At 42.3% G+C, this 14,341-nt stretch overlaps 1 protein-coding gene across 5 annotated transcripts in view; it reads left to right on the forward strand.

The window, feature by feature from the left end:
* LOC109401563 (phospholipase B1, membrane-associated) overlaps positions 1 to 14,069 on the forward strand; it is a 54,339-nt gene extending 40,270 nt beyond the window's left edge. The window contains exons 2-7 of one of the 5 annotated variants that reach the window (XM_029868566.2): positions 409 to 785; positions 900 to 1,275; positions 11,291 to 11,469; positions 12,300 to 12,860; positions 13,416 to 13,492; positions 13,579 to 14,069. In XM_029868566.2, coding sequence (XP_029724426.1) covers positions 972 to 1,275; positions 11,291 to 11,469; positions 12,300 to 12,860; positions 13,416 to 13,492; positions 13,579 to 13,714 — 1,257 coding nt within the window. In that variant the 5' untranslated portion in view covers positions 409 to 785; positions 900 to 971 and the 3' untranslated portion in view covers positions 13,715 to 14,069. Of the gene's footprint in view, positions 1 to 408; positions 786 to 830; positions 1,276 to 11,290; positions 11,470 to 12,299; positions 12,861 to 13,415; positions 13,493 to 13,578 lie in introns of all 5 variants that reach the window. The other 4 variants (XM_029868564.2, XM_029868563.2, XM_029868565.2 and 1 more) reach the window with 4 other exon arrangements.
* Positions 14,070 to 14,341: the final 272 nt, after the last annotated feature.

The following is a 14,341-nucleotide window of genomic DNA, read 5'->3' on the forward strand; positions in this document are numbered from 1 at the left end:
ATACCCATGCTGTCGAACAACTCACCGCGCGTCGGTCGTCGGCAACTGCATACCCGCTCTAGGCGGGTGTGAATTTCCGTGGGCTCCACCCCGGACCACAAGCAGCAGCAACAGCGCCCAGCTCGGAGGCGCCACATCATCTTGGCGCGCGAACGCTTATTATGTTGTTGATCTGTTTTTCTTTTCCTCTTTTTAATATTTGAATGAATCAAGCCTTTCAGCAAACACATGGTGCCATAGCCATCATAGCTCCGGTTTGGTGCACAGTATGTTCGAATTTAAAAAATCTGTTTTGTTGAAAAAATGATAAGTTGAAACTTGGGTTCCATCGTAGGCTTCTGAATCGTAACATGCATTTCATGAGATTTTGACAAGTTTTCAACCTTATCCGACCACTGTGTGACTCAGCGTGCTGTTCGGCGTCCGCCCGGTACTGGATCCGGTTTTTAGGGGGTCTCCATGCCAGTGGGTATACCACATGAATGAACGAAAGTGAAATGAATAAATATTTGTGTGGGACCAAAGACCTCTTCTGAGGCGTTTCGGCAACAATAGAGAAAGGTAAACAGAGAGGCGCGACGACGACGACGCGACGTGTTGCTTGAGTCATCCACACCGGGTTAGTTCCGACTACGAATTTGGGGAAAGATGTGGGTCAGCGGTGATATCGATGTCTTCGGATAAATATGAATGTTCGAATATGTTCCCAAGGCTGAGTAACGGACACGCTTGAACGGTAGATACTTAACCAACAGCCAGATGATGATGATGACAAGTCTGTTAAGGTATGCTTTTCCTTGTACTCTTTTTACCTCCGTTTTACCACACAGGCGAATCTCAACTCAGTTGCGATCGGACTACAAGTCACTTAGGTAATCTGCATCTTCTGTCGTGCGTAGCGGGTGGTCATGCGTTGTACCGGTAGTGCTCTCAGGTGGACAGATAGTCATTAAGAACAGCCGTAGAAGAAAATGAGTAGTGTCACAAAGAAACGAAGGTTTTTGCTACCCTTGGTTGTGATCGTACTAGTGCTCGAAATCGGGGTGGCTCGGTCAGGGGACATAACCGATCGGACATCCATGCTGGATAGTGACATGATGAGAAACGTGTTCCATTCGATGCGCAAGTGGGTGTTCAACATGGTGGGCAAGACGGGACTGCGGACGCGGGGGCACTTCCTACAAGACAGAATTCCAGACGATTTGCCGTTTCCATGCAACGTATCGCTGGGTAGAAGCCGGAGAACGCCGAAAAGTGTGCATAAGCTGCGGCCAGGTAAGTAACCGCTCAATTAACTTCAATCAGAAGTGGATGGATAAATACCTAGATTAAGTATTATTGAATCAAATATTGAAAATATTACGAAGATGGAAGTATACAAACTCGAATAGAAATTAACTCTTCGATGTCCCAAGTGTTTGTTTTTTTGCCTTTCTCGTACACTAAGTGTACTGGAAAGGCTATATGTTCACTTCAAAAATGACTTTTTGATAGGAGGCCCGGAGATTCGATATACCAATCAACTCAGCTCGACGAATTGAGGTGATGTCTGTGTGTGTGTATGTGTGTGTGTGTATGTGTACAAACGAACTTACGTCACTTTTCGGCAGTAAATCTCAACCGATTTTAATGACCGATGGTTCATTCGACGCGGAATTTGGTCCCATTGTTTGCTATTGAAAATGGTTCGCATCGGTCCAGCCGTTCCGGAATTATGGCCATTTAGGCGTTCCGGATCGGTACCCCAGGAAGGGGCTAGATATGAAAATGCAACAAACCCACGCATTTTCGATAATATGATGAACGGTAAGCAAGAAAATAGTCTCAGACCATATCTGAACCGGTAATGTTCTGGAACCGGTTCCGAAGGTCCCACCAGAAGTGGCTAAATATAAAAGTGAACCAAACCCATACATGCGACTTTTTTCAATCGCTGCTTTTTCAATAACCTGATGAACGGTTAACAGGAAAATAGTCTCAGACAGGCCCGTGCACAGAAGTGGTGCCAAGGGAGGGGTTTTTCCCAATTTCGGCAAAAGGCGGAGGGGCGCCTAGTGTATGGAGCGTCGGTAATGGGAGGGGTTTAACACCCAAACCCCCCCCCCCCTTGTGCACGGGCTTGGTCTCAGATCATATCTGAACCGGTAGTGTTCCTGAACCGGTTCCAGGCGTCCCGCCGGAAGTGGACAAATATAAAAATGAAACGAACCCATGCAAGCGACACGTCAAATCGCGCGCTTTGCGATAACCTGATGAACGGTTAGCAAGAAAATGGTCTCAGATCACATGAGAAACTACCGGTGTTCCAAAACCGGCTCCGGAGGTCCCGCCGGAAGTGGCCAAATATAACAGTGAAGCAAACCCAGGCATGCGACACATCAAGTCGCGGCTTTTTCAATAACTTGATGAATGATAAGCAAGAAAATAGTCTCAGACAACCTAAGATTCTACCGGTAGTGTTCCGGAACCGGTTCCGTATGTCCCGCCAGATGTGGAAAAATATAAAAGTGAACCGAACCCATGCACGCGACACTTCAAATTGCGGCTCCTTAGAGGACCTGATGAATGGTTAGTAAAAAATAGTTTAAGACCATATTTGAGACAACCGGTGGTTTTCCGGAACCAGTTCCGGGTTCCCTCCGAAAGTGGCCAAATTTTTTTTTGTCTTTATTAACGAGATTTTTAACTCGAAGCTAGTTTATCTCGGGACCCTGCCCTTCCCTTCCGAAGGAAGAACCTACGTTTTGTGAATATGTCGGGAGTGGGATTCGATCCCAGGCCCTTGGCATGATAGTCTTGTGTTCTAACCATCAAACCAGGCTCGTTCCACCGCCAAATATTTAAGTGAACCAAACACATGCATGCGACACATCAAATCGCGGCTCCTTAGGTAACCTGATGAACGGTTAGCAAGAAAATAGTTTCAGATCATATTTGGGATAACCGATGGTGTTCCGAAACCGGTTCCGAGTGTTCCGCTGGAAGTGGCCAAATATAAAAGTGAACCAAACCCATGCATGCGACACGTCAAATCGCGGATTTTCCGATAACCTGATGAACGGTAAGCAAGAAAATAGTCTCAGACCACATAAGAAACTACCGGTAGTATTCCAAAACTAGCGTTGAGTGCTTCGTCGGAATTCAAAAGTGAGAAAAATTAAAGCAAGCGATAGATATCTTGACAAAACTAAGACGATCTCATCCAATCACACCATTTCAGATTCCTGAGGTGTAATAATGCAGAAGGATGGGTCAACGTTGTATGGGAAAATTAAAATTTAATCGTAATAACTCCGAACAAACTTTTTCAATTTTCGTTCGCGTCCAAAATGACTGCGTAAAAATTTTGTGCGACTGGTTGCTCCCTCACGCACTGTAATGTGGTTGAAATTTGAATGGGATTCAGTATGAAACATTTTAGTTACTTGCATGTTTTTGTCAAATTTTACATGCATCTTGTAGCCAATGATAATAAAATATAGCGTGTGCAGAAGTGTGTAGACAATACTTTGTCGAAAATTGTTAAGGTACCGTGATTTCGGGTGAAATTGATCACTTTTCGCAGTTTTTGGCGCCTAATTTTTAAAAGTTTGTCGATATGGTTAAATCCAATGCTTTAAAACAACTACCACCATGGTTTTCATCAGACAACCAGGTTGAAAATTTTACAACAAATCATTTTATTATAATAAATATCATTTGAAATAAAAAATCAATTAAATTACTTTCGGGGTGAAATTGATTAGTCAGTGAAATGCCTTTGTAAGTGCTGAAGCATTTTTTTCTATCTGAAGTAAACACCCTAGAATGCGAAAAGCTATGCAAAACTGTAACAAGTTTACTAAATTTTAAAATATTTAAGTTTAAAGTTTATGAAATCCAAAGAACTCGCCTGAAGGTATGCAATTTCCTCACTTATTATGAATATCAATATTGTACTTCCAGAAAAGTACAATTTTATACATAAATTACAATATTTGTAGAACTTTTGAAGACGAAATCGGGTTTAGTGAATACTTTGCAGTTATAAACATTCATTCGAATATTCATTACATGTGCGATACAACTACGGTAACAAAAGTTTGAAAGTGTCTATGAAGTTCGCCTAACATGCAGTTTCGGAAAATATTGAATTTCTTACACAATATGTGACTAATTGGCTGTAAAACATGTAAACTCATCATTCAATAACCCTTGAGCCAAATGATGGCCATTTTCCACAAATTGTTTTGAGTTTAAAACGTTATTTTAAACAAATAAAAATGAACCTCTCGTTCACCCCACTGATCAATTTCACCCGAAATCACGGTATCTGTGTTTGTGAAAAAGTTGTATCGTCTTGATCGGCCTCCAGTGATAGTGAACGAGGTCAAGCTGTCAACTGAGAGGTCTGATATTTTTCAGCTCTGCCTATACGTTGAACATAACGTCGGAATATGTGCCATCAATAAGTTTAAAGTCAATTCAATGATGACTCTGATAAAATTCTAAGTATTCTCATGACTCAGGAACATTTCAGCTCACATCAACGGAAACGTCATGAGTACATATTCGACGAGAAAGGCACTATCACCACTAGGTGGATCAATCCGAGTTTTTTTTTAAGAAGTTCACTAGCTGTGGGGCTGTGAAAACGTCGACGCTGAAGAAATCTGTAAGTGCTTATATGTCCAAAGATAAGCACATGTACTGACGTTAAAAGGAATTTTCTCATTCTTATAATGATCTTTTTTTGTTTATTTTGTTTATTAATTTTCTTTTGTAAAATAAAGTTATTAGTGATTTTATTTAAATTTATTTAACTAGTGTTTTAATTGAAAAAAAAAACTCTATTCGAAGCTCAAAAAGTGATACCCAAGTGACTCTTCGTACTTTGTGATTCTTCTCCAGAGGTGTCTGAGAGTTTTTTTTTTTATTTTGTGAGAGTTTCCCCCAGATTGTTGCTAAAGGTTCTGCCAAGAATGTTGAGATGGGTTTGTGAAGCATCATGAGATAGATTTCTACAGAATCCGAGAATGGTTAGATACCTAAGCATTTTTAGTGACTAATTCCCTCAGAAGCTTGGAAGGATCTTTCGCAGAGCCCTGAGAGAAGTTCTCCCAGAATCTTAAGAGGAACTCCCCAAATTCCTCATTGAAATTTCCGCTGAATAAAGATAAGAGGATTTCCCACAAGAAAAAAAAGAGAAATTCCCGTGGATTACGTAGAAGAATTCCTTCATTACGTTGAAAATTATACCTCAGATAAGGAATTGACTCAAAATTTTGAGAGAGATTACTCCATGAACAAATCTCTCCTAGTCAACTTATCGTGTAGTACGTGTTAAAGCTTCCAATGGGTCAAGGGGTTCACAAAGGACTGGTTACGGAACGTTAGTCCGTTGCCGCGACAAAATAATTCATTAACCTTTCAGGACGCGCGCTATCAAGCAACCGAAACTGCACAGCGCTCGCACTGTATACGACGAGCGAGGTTTTTGGTAGTGTTGTCCTTTTACAACAGCGCGCGTGCTGAAGGGTTAACGAGGGTTCTCCTCAACCCTAAGATATCGTACCTTGTTAGAATTTTCTCCGGAAAAGATTACATCTTAATTATAAGAGGCTTACACTAGAATCTTGAAATTGGTTATTTAAGAATCCTAAAACGTATTCTTCTTGGATCTTGAGAAATATTCTCCTAGAACCTCGAGAAAGTTGTTCACAGAACAAGATTTGGATAAAACCCTGAGGGATTTCTCTAGACTCAAGAGAAGATTTCCTGCAGAATTAAGAAAATCCCCAGAATTCCAGGATACAGGTGTATCAGAACTCTGACTTACTTAAAAACTGTATCTCACAACCCTGAGGCGATAAAACGGATATTTTTAGAACCCTGTGAGAAATTAACCTAGAAATATGAGAGGCATCACCCCCGTATCCATCAAGGAACTTCTCCACATTCCTGGTGGAGATTTTTCCAAAGTTGTGGAAAGGAACCTCCATAGTTCTAAGAAGGATTCTTCTAGAATCCAGAGAGATATTCCCGTCTTGCAATAACAGTCAAGGGTTATGTTATTTCCAAATACACAAAGTTTAAACTGTTGCTCGTTGATATTAAATCAGCTTTAATAATTGACATCAGAGCTGGTTCTCCGGATTAACTGAAACTTTGGATCCAGGGCAAGCAATGAACTGAAAGTTGTCTTAGACACAAATACACAGTTAAAACACTGAAAAGTGAAATATTGTCATGGATTGGCAAACTAAGTTGCTGCTTGAGAGGCAGGGCTGTGCACATAAGTGGCGCCAAGGGAGGGGTTTTTCCCAATTTTGGCAAAAGGCAGAGGGGCGCCTAGTATATGGAGCATCGGTAATGGGGAGGGTTTAACACCCAAGACCCCCCCTTGTGCACGGGCTTGTTGAGAGGCATAACCTTTACCAACGTTGGCTATTCCACCAAGTATAGAAGGAAAATACTGAATGCATGGGGGAACGCCTGATGCGTAAAAAGCTCAGATAGTGGGGAACCTTTTCCAAAGCCAACGAAGGAAAAAGGACTACTTTCCCGACCTAAGCAATAGGGGGAAACTTGCGTAGGTAATGTAGGGTTAGAGACAAGCAGAATAGAAGATGTTGATTCGGAGGGAGGCTAGTGTGCTTAGTACCCTCGAGGTAAGCTGCGTTGCCTTGCAGTAACAAATATCATGGCTCGTTTTTGAGGAGGACACAAATGTGCATTGCATATGGGGCTTGGGCATTTCCCGGTTCCCGGTTGGTCTCGCACTCCCTGTGGAGGGAGCATGGCTCCAAGGGATTAACGACTACAAAACGAGACCATGGACTCGGATCACGCGTGGAAAGAGCTCCCCGATCATCCTTTTAGCATATCTGGAGACTGCTCTTGTCTTGGCCATCACGATACCACCCGTCATTCATTTCGCTTTTCCTGAATTCGTGCTCGCTGCATCCGCCGCCTAGCTCATAGGCAGACGCGGTGCAGTTCCAAAATCGTTTGAGTTCACCAGTAAGCCGGTGCGAAGAATACCAATTTCTAGGATGGATTTGCCTAGGTATGGTCGCATCGCAGCGCTACCAGCTCGTCTCCACTCAAACCGAGTAAGTTTCGCTTACGGCGGAGTGCCTACCTAAAAACATCGTCGTTGAAGTAAGATGTCTTCTTCCTACGCAGGCCTAGCCTTGGTCTAGCCACCTCTTTCATCCCTCTATTCAATTTTACTATTTCAAACTGCATTGACCTTGTGTGCTACTTTCACTTTTCTACCCAGTCCATGGTAGAATGATGGAGACGATAACGTTGAAGTGTGGCTGTTGTTCCTTCTCCAGTCCGATTGGGGGTCATCCATTATGAATTGCCGTCCGCCGATATCCAAGTTTCCGGGTATGTTAGAGCTATAGAGGAGGGTCAGGTGTCATCTGCTAGCGGGTGGAAGAGCAACTGACGAAAAATTGCACGTACCGGGACTGGGATCGAACCCATGACCATCTGCTAATGAAGCCAACGTGTGACCACTGCGCCCTGGGCCCCGGCTGAATGCATAAGGCGCCCTTAAAGTCACAGGTAATGCGTCGGGACCTGATATTCACGGCATTTTGGAGGATTTGCCGTACGGTGAAGATCTGGTCCGTTGTCTATCGGCCGTTGATGAAACCGGCTTGGTAACTTACCACGAATCATTTACTTTAGGTGAAAGACGACGAAAGATGATCTGGGATAGCACTTTGTAGGCGGTAGAGTAAGGTGGGGCAAAAGTTCGACCTTAGTTGAAAATTCAACCTATTTCAAAAAATCGAAGCAAATAAAAATAAATAAATACCGTGTGGTGATTCTACCATTCATGAGCTAAAATTTTGCTGAACAAAGTTACGCCAAATGTCTTTTCAATTTTGAGTTGCAACACTTTTTGTATGTGTTTGTTTTATTCGAACTCTTGCCCCACCACTGGGGCAAAAGTTTGAATCTAGTGTTTGTGGAATTTCGCTAACCGTAGCACACTGTTTTGACACTTTGGTAATAGGAATACCTGAAACCACTTAATATTTGATGTTAGAACTGGAATACACTTTAAAATTCAATTTGGATTTTACCCAAATCAGAGTTAAATTTACTGCACCAAAAATTAGTAGTTTCCCGCCAAATTCAGATAAAACAACATTTTTTCAGCTTTAATCGAATTTTCTCACTAATTCCATCACTCTTAGAGATAATATGTACATTTTGCAGAATTTTAGGTTTATACCTAAAGTTGCCACATGACTCGAACTTTTGCCCCACAATTCGAACTTTTGCCCCACTATGTGTAAAATACGATTTCTAAATCTTTTTTGCAAAAAGTTATACATGCTAGAGCATTTTCAAAATATACCTAGTTACGCCCCAAAATAAAATATCGAATTCGATTTCATTAAAATTTCATTCCATGCGTTGGAAGGGCCATCGCATGTTACAATATTTTGATCAAAAACCAACATTTTGTCATAACTTCTCGAAATATTGATCAATTTTCATAATTTTTGAAGTGAAAGACTCTTTTTCAAAAAGGGTTCGAACAACCTTGACACCCGTAAGAAATAATTTGAGTTGAGCTCAAAAACTTCAAAAGAAACTCTTGCCCCACTCGAACTTTTCCCCCCCTTTACTTTATTTCAAAAAATCGAAGCAGATAAAAATAAATAAATACCGTGTGGTGATTCTACCATCCATGAGCTAAAATTTTGCTGAACAATGTTACGCCAAATGTCTTTTCAATTTTGAGTTACAACACTTGTATGTGTGTGTTTTATTCGAACTCATGCCCCACCACTGGGGCAAAAGTTCGAATCTAGTGTTTGTGGAATTTCGCTAACCGTAGCACACTATTTTGACACTTTGGTAATAGGAATACCTGAAACCACTTAATATTTGATGTTAGAACTGGAATACACTTTAAAATTCGATTTGGATTTTACCCAAATCAGGGTTAAATTTACTACACCAAGAAATAGTAGTTTTCCGCCAAATTCAGATAAAACAACTTTTTTTTTCAACTTTAATCGAATTTTCTCACTAATTCCATCACTCTAAGAGATTATATGTACATTTTGCAGAATTTTAGGTTTATGCCTAAAGTTGCCACATGACTCGAACTTTTGCCCCACAATTCGAACTTTTGCCCCATTATGTGTAAAATACGATTTCAAAATCTTTTTTGCAAAAAGTTTTACATGCTAGAGCATCTTCAAAATATACCTAGTTACGCCCCAAAATAAAATATCGCATTCGGTTTCATTAAAATTTCATTCCATGCGTTGGAAGGGCCATCGCATGTTACAATTTTTTGATCAAAAACCAACATTTTGTCATAACTTCTCAAAATATTGATCAATTTTCATAATTTTTGGAGTGAAAGACTCTTTTTCAAAAAGGATTTGAACAACCTTGACACCCGAAAGAAATAATTTAAATTGAGCTCAAAAACTTCAAAAAAAACTCTTGCCCCACTCGAACTTTTGCCCCACTTTACTCTATTCAATATGATGATCGCTCGAAAGTTCTCACACATTAGCTTGTCGCCTTTTTTGTAGATGGAACAGATTATCCCTTCCCTCCACTCTTCCGGTAGTTGTTCGGTTTCCCAAATCTTGACTAGAAGTCGGTGCAGACAAGTGGCCAACTTTTCCGGGCCCATCTTGATGAGTTCTGCTGGGATACCGTCCTTACCAGCCGCTTTGTCGTTTTTGAGCTGGTGGATGGCATCCTTAACTTCCCTCATTTCCTCGCACTCCGCTTCTTCCAAGCAGTGCATTTTCTCCCGGAAGAGACGGGTCTGCTGCTTCCGCTTCTGTCTGTATCGCTCCACATTCTGTCGGGTTCCATGCTGCAGCATTACCGCCCGCGTTGCGTCCTTCTCCAGAACCGCTTTGCACTCTTCGTCGAACCAATCGTTTTGTCGACTCCATTCTACGTACCCGATAGTGCTCTCGGCTGCGTTGTTGATGGCTGCTTTGAATATACTGTAGAGTTTTGGGCGCAGTTTAACCATCACCAGGTAGTGATCAGAGTTGATATTAGCACCACGACGTCAGGACTTAACGTCGATAATGTCGAATAATTGCCTTCCATCAATCAGAACGTGGTCGATTTGCGATTTCGTTTGTTGTGGTGTTCTCCAGGTGTAACGATACGGGAGGCTGTGTTGGAAGAAGGTGCTACGAATGGCCATGTTCTTGGAGGCGGCGAAATCGATGAGGCGTAGGCCATTTTTGCTCGTCAGCAGGTGAGCGCTGAACTGTCCAATCGTCAGTCTGCAATCCTCCTCTTGGCCTAGCGTTTATGATTATTGACGTCGTGGTTTGGGCAGCGATCGTACTCGCGTTCGATCTGCGCGTAGAATACGTCATTGTCATCATCAGTGCTTCTGGAGTGAGGGCAGTGTACGTTTATTATGCTGATGTTGAAAATTCGGCCCATGATCCTCAGTCTGCACATTCTGTCGTCGATCGGCCCCCAACCGATCACGCGCCTCTGCATGTCGCCCATCACTATAAAAGCTGTTCCCAGATCACGTGTGTTTCCGCAACTCTGGTAGATGATTACCTCCAAACGTTCGCACCATGGACCCTGTCCAACACACCTCCTGCAGCGCTACGATGCCGAACCCGTGGTCCTTCAGTAGATCGGCGAGTATGCGGGTGCTCCCAATGAAGTTGAGAGATCTGCAGTTCCACGTACTGAGCTTCCCATCAAGCATCAAGCCCCAGGACTTCTGCTCTGTAGTCCAAACAAAGCAATATTATGTTGGTTATCCTTATTGTGGTGTAGTTCGAGAGCTCCCCAACTTTAGAACTTTAGTAAGGTCAACAATGGCGCTGGCCACGCCGTTTCGGTCATCGAAGATAGGATGGATTGTTAGTAGGTCTACTGTTGTTGTGCAGACCAAAAATATCCGTATCCAGACGAGTGTCTTGAAAAGTAATTGGTAGGATAGGATACATTGTGCATCTAGAAGTCACCTATGGTCGGTGATGTGATTTGACGATGAATCAATTTACACTAATCACCGAGCAAACAGAGACTACTTTTTCTCGTTAAAACAAGCCCAAGAATTGACATTCATATATGATATTCGATCAATCACTATTATGTGATTAAAATTGAACGCTCTTAACCATTTTTTTGACAGTGCTATGCAAGGTGTTAGGAGTTTTTGCTATGTATTAATGACTTTCCACATGTTTTTGGTGCTCGCAAACAAATTGCGTAAGCTATGCTGAAACACTCAACAATTTCATCACCTGTACTCTCCTGCTTCCAGGTGACGTCAGTGTAATAGCTGCCATGGGGGATTCACTAACCGCAGCCAGCGGTGCCTCGTCCACGAACGTAATGGACCTCTACATGGAGAACCGTGGCCTTGCTTGGAGCATCGGAGGTCAATGGAATTGGCGCAACGTAACGACACTGCCAAACATTCTGAAAGAATTCAATCCTAAGGTGAGTAAAACTGGTCTGGTTTTTGGCTCTGTACTGAGTTTGATGTTGTGTTGCCCATCTGTTAGACGGCGAGGCGAATGAAAACATTGAAATAGTTATTGATGGGTGCTATTATTATCTATTATTGTGAGCTATTTGCAGCGTTTTCGAGTGCACACCGGCATTATTCATTTAGTTTAAAGCCAATGCCAGAAACGGCAAGCAGAGGTGTCTTAAACCCTTGAATCATATGTTAGACTTATAATTTTTGCGAACATCTGTGTATTTCGAGATTGTGGCTTCGAATCTCTTATGCTACATTTATCTAACGAACTGTATCTATCCATGTAAACTGTATACCATTTAGATTGAAATAGAATTAAAAAAGGCCCAATCGTTACCCTAAAAGATCGACTCCTTACAAATAATGTCTGCTTCAAACTCCAAATGAAGTAAGATGTCTTGAAACTGTTTAATTACATAGTACCAAAAAAAATGGCATTCAAATTTTTGTGTTATTTTTGCCCCAACCCCACAATTTGCATGTTATCACCGTATCGAATGGTTCATTAGTATTCGCCAAGTGCACCACACGCAATTATGATTAAATAATGTTTAGTTTTACGCCTCCCGTTATTGCAAAGCAAACAGCACGAGACACATCGCAAAACGGTGTTGTCGCCGCCAATAAAAGCCTCATTTATGTTACGTCTTCACACTTTATGACGTCAACCGGAAAAGGTTAGGTATCAGCAAATGTCACCGCCGCACTGTACCGACAAGAAGGGTGCCAAGTGATGACGAACTTTGAAACCCCAGTCATCTCACGTTGCATCTTTTGAATTTTACAGCTCGTCGGCTACTCCCTGGGCGATGCCTATCCGTTCCATCGCGAGACGCAGTTCAACATGGCCGAAATAGGTGCAGTTTCGTACGACATACCATTCATGGCACGTTCGCTGGTGAAGAGAATCCGTTCCGACCCAAGGGTGAACTTCAAGCGGGACTGGAAGATGGTCACCATCACCATTGGAGGGAACGACATATGTTCGTTTGTGTGCGCTATGGAACGTCCCGACGATCTGCCACAGAAACATCGGTTGCGGATGATCCGAGCACTTCGCTATCTGAGGGACAATATGCCGAGGACTTTCGTGAATGTCGTTTCAGTGCCATCTGTGGAAACGGTAGTATCACTGGAGTCCAAGCCGGGGGTGTGCCATACCCTTCACCACGGTGAATGTTCCTGCTGGGTTGGGAGAGCTTACAATCAGACTGATGACTCCAGGCATCGATGGAAAACGATCCAGGAAGCCATGGTTAGGGTAGAGCAGGAAGTCGCAAAACTGGACGAATTTCGACGGTTAAACGAGTTTGCCGTTGTCTACCAGCCGTGGTCAACACACATATCGGTAAGTAAAAGATAACCAAGCTGTTTGTTTGTTAAACTGAGAACGGTGACGGGAAACGATTTCCATGTCAATGAGCTGACAACTGTTGACTTTGTAAATATTGGTGTTTAAAAACAGTCACTTCTCCACGAGACTGTCTCTCGCCCACTTTGGGTTTTTGTCAGAGTCGTTTGCTAGTGAAGCAAACCGAATTCGACCAAAAATGGCCTCAGGTCTGGGTAAATATTAGTTGGCAAATATTCTTCGTCGAAGGTTATTCACTAATAAAGAGTTGTTTTATCTCTTCAACACGGATTATTGTATACAAAATATTATGCATCTCATTTGAGTCGCATAATATTCATAATGCAACTCAAATAAGTTATTATAAGCAAATATTGGCTTTCATTTCAGTTGCATAAATGAACTAATGCGGCCATTATGATTCAGGATAAGTTATATCAAATGGAAATTATGAAATTTTATTCTAGTATGGCATTAACATACAACTTTTGTTGATATAAACTCTTCAGTATTATCAAAGTTCATTCTAACTCATGTTTCTATTCCTCTCAGCTCAAAATGAACGGCAGAGATGTGGACTACTCCCTGTTGGCATACGATTGTTTTCACATGAGCCAGAAAGGAAACGCGTAAGTAGATCACCCCAAAGCCCTTCCAAAATCAACGTAATCTCCCAAATGGTAACATCTGCCCTTCCATCTCCCTCCTGTGACAGGTATGCTGGCACCGCGCTATGGAACAATCTGCTGGAGCCGGTGGGAAAGAAGAGTCTCAACTGGCGACCACTGTTCGAAAATTTCAGATGCCCCACCGAAAAGACGCCCTACATCTACACCTACGATAATAGCTAAGACCCTGCCGAAACCGAACACTGAACGACCCACCCAGCGTTGCATTCGTGTATTCCTCGCCCACAGTGAGCACTTTAATTTAATTTAATTTATTCCACCAAACCGTTGCAATGTAAGAATGTCAGACAGTAGGTTTCAGCGTACCTTGCCGTCAGCTTGATTGATTTCAATTAGAGTCGTAAGTTAGGTAAGCCCAATAAAACTGTACTAATTGTGCATCTAAACTCGACCCGCGTGCAAGAACACTTGATCGAAAAGAAACCTCCGTGGAATCGTTCAATTGCAGCTTGGATTATGGTAGGATCCCGTTGGTTGCCCACCGAAAAAGACAACCTCGCCTGTGTAAGTATGGGAACGATTTACTTTAATTGATTATTGTTGCCGATTGAGAAATGGCTGGCTCGGCTCATTGGGCAGTTGAACGGCCCATTGAGCTCCTTTTCGGTGCTAGGCAGTAAATGCGATGTCGGTGACGTTGGTGGCTACCGTGCAAAGGGGTAGTTTGATCATTGAAACCACACGTTCGTGAAACTTGAACGCAAGTACTTCTGCTGTCAGAGTTAGAATACCATGATCATGAGTCTTCTCAATCATTAGATAGCTCAAATGAGATTAAGGGCTGTATAT

The sequence above is a fragment of the Aedes albopictus genome, chromosome 3 (assembly GCF_035046485.1).
Source record: "Aedes albopictus strain Foshan chromosome 3, AalbF5, whole genome shotgun sequence".
NCBI lineage: Eukaryota > Metazoa > Arthropoda > Insecta > Diptera > Culicidae > Aedes > Aedes albopictus.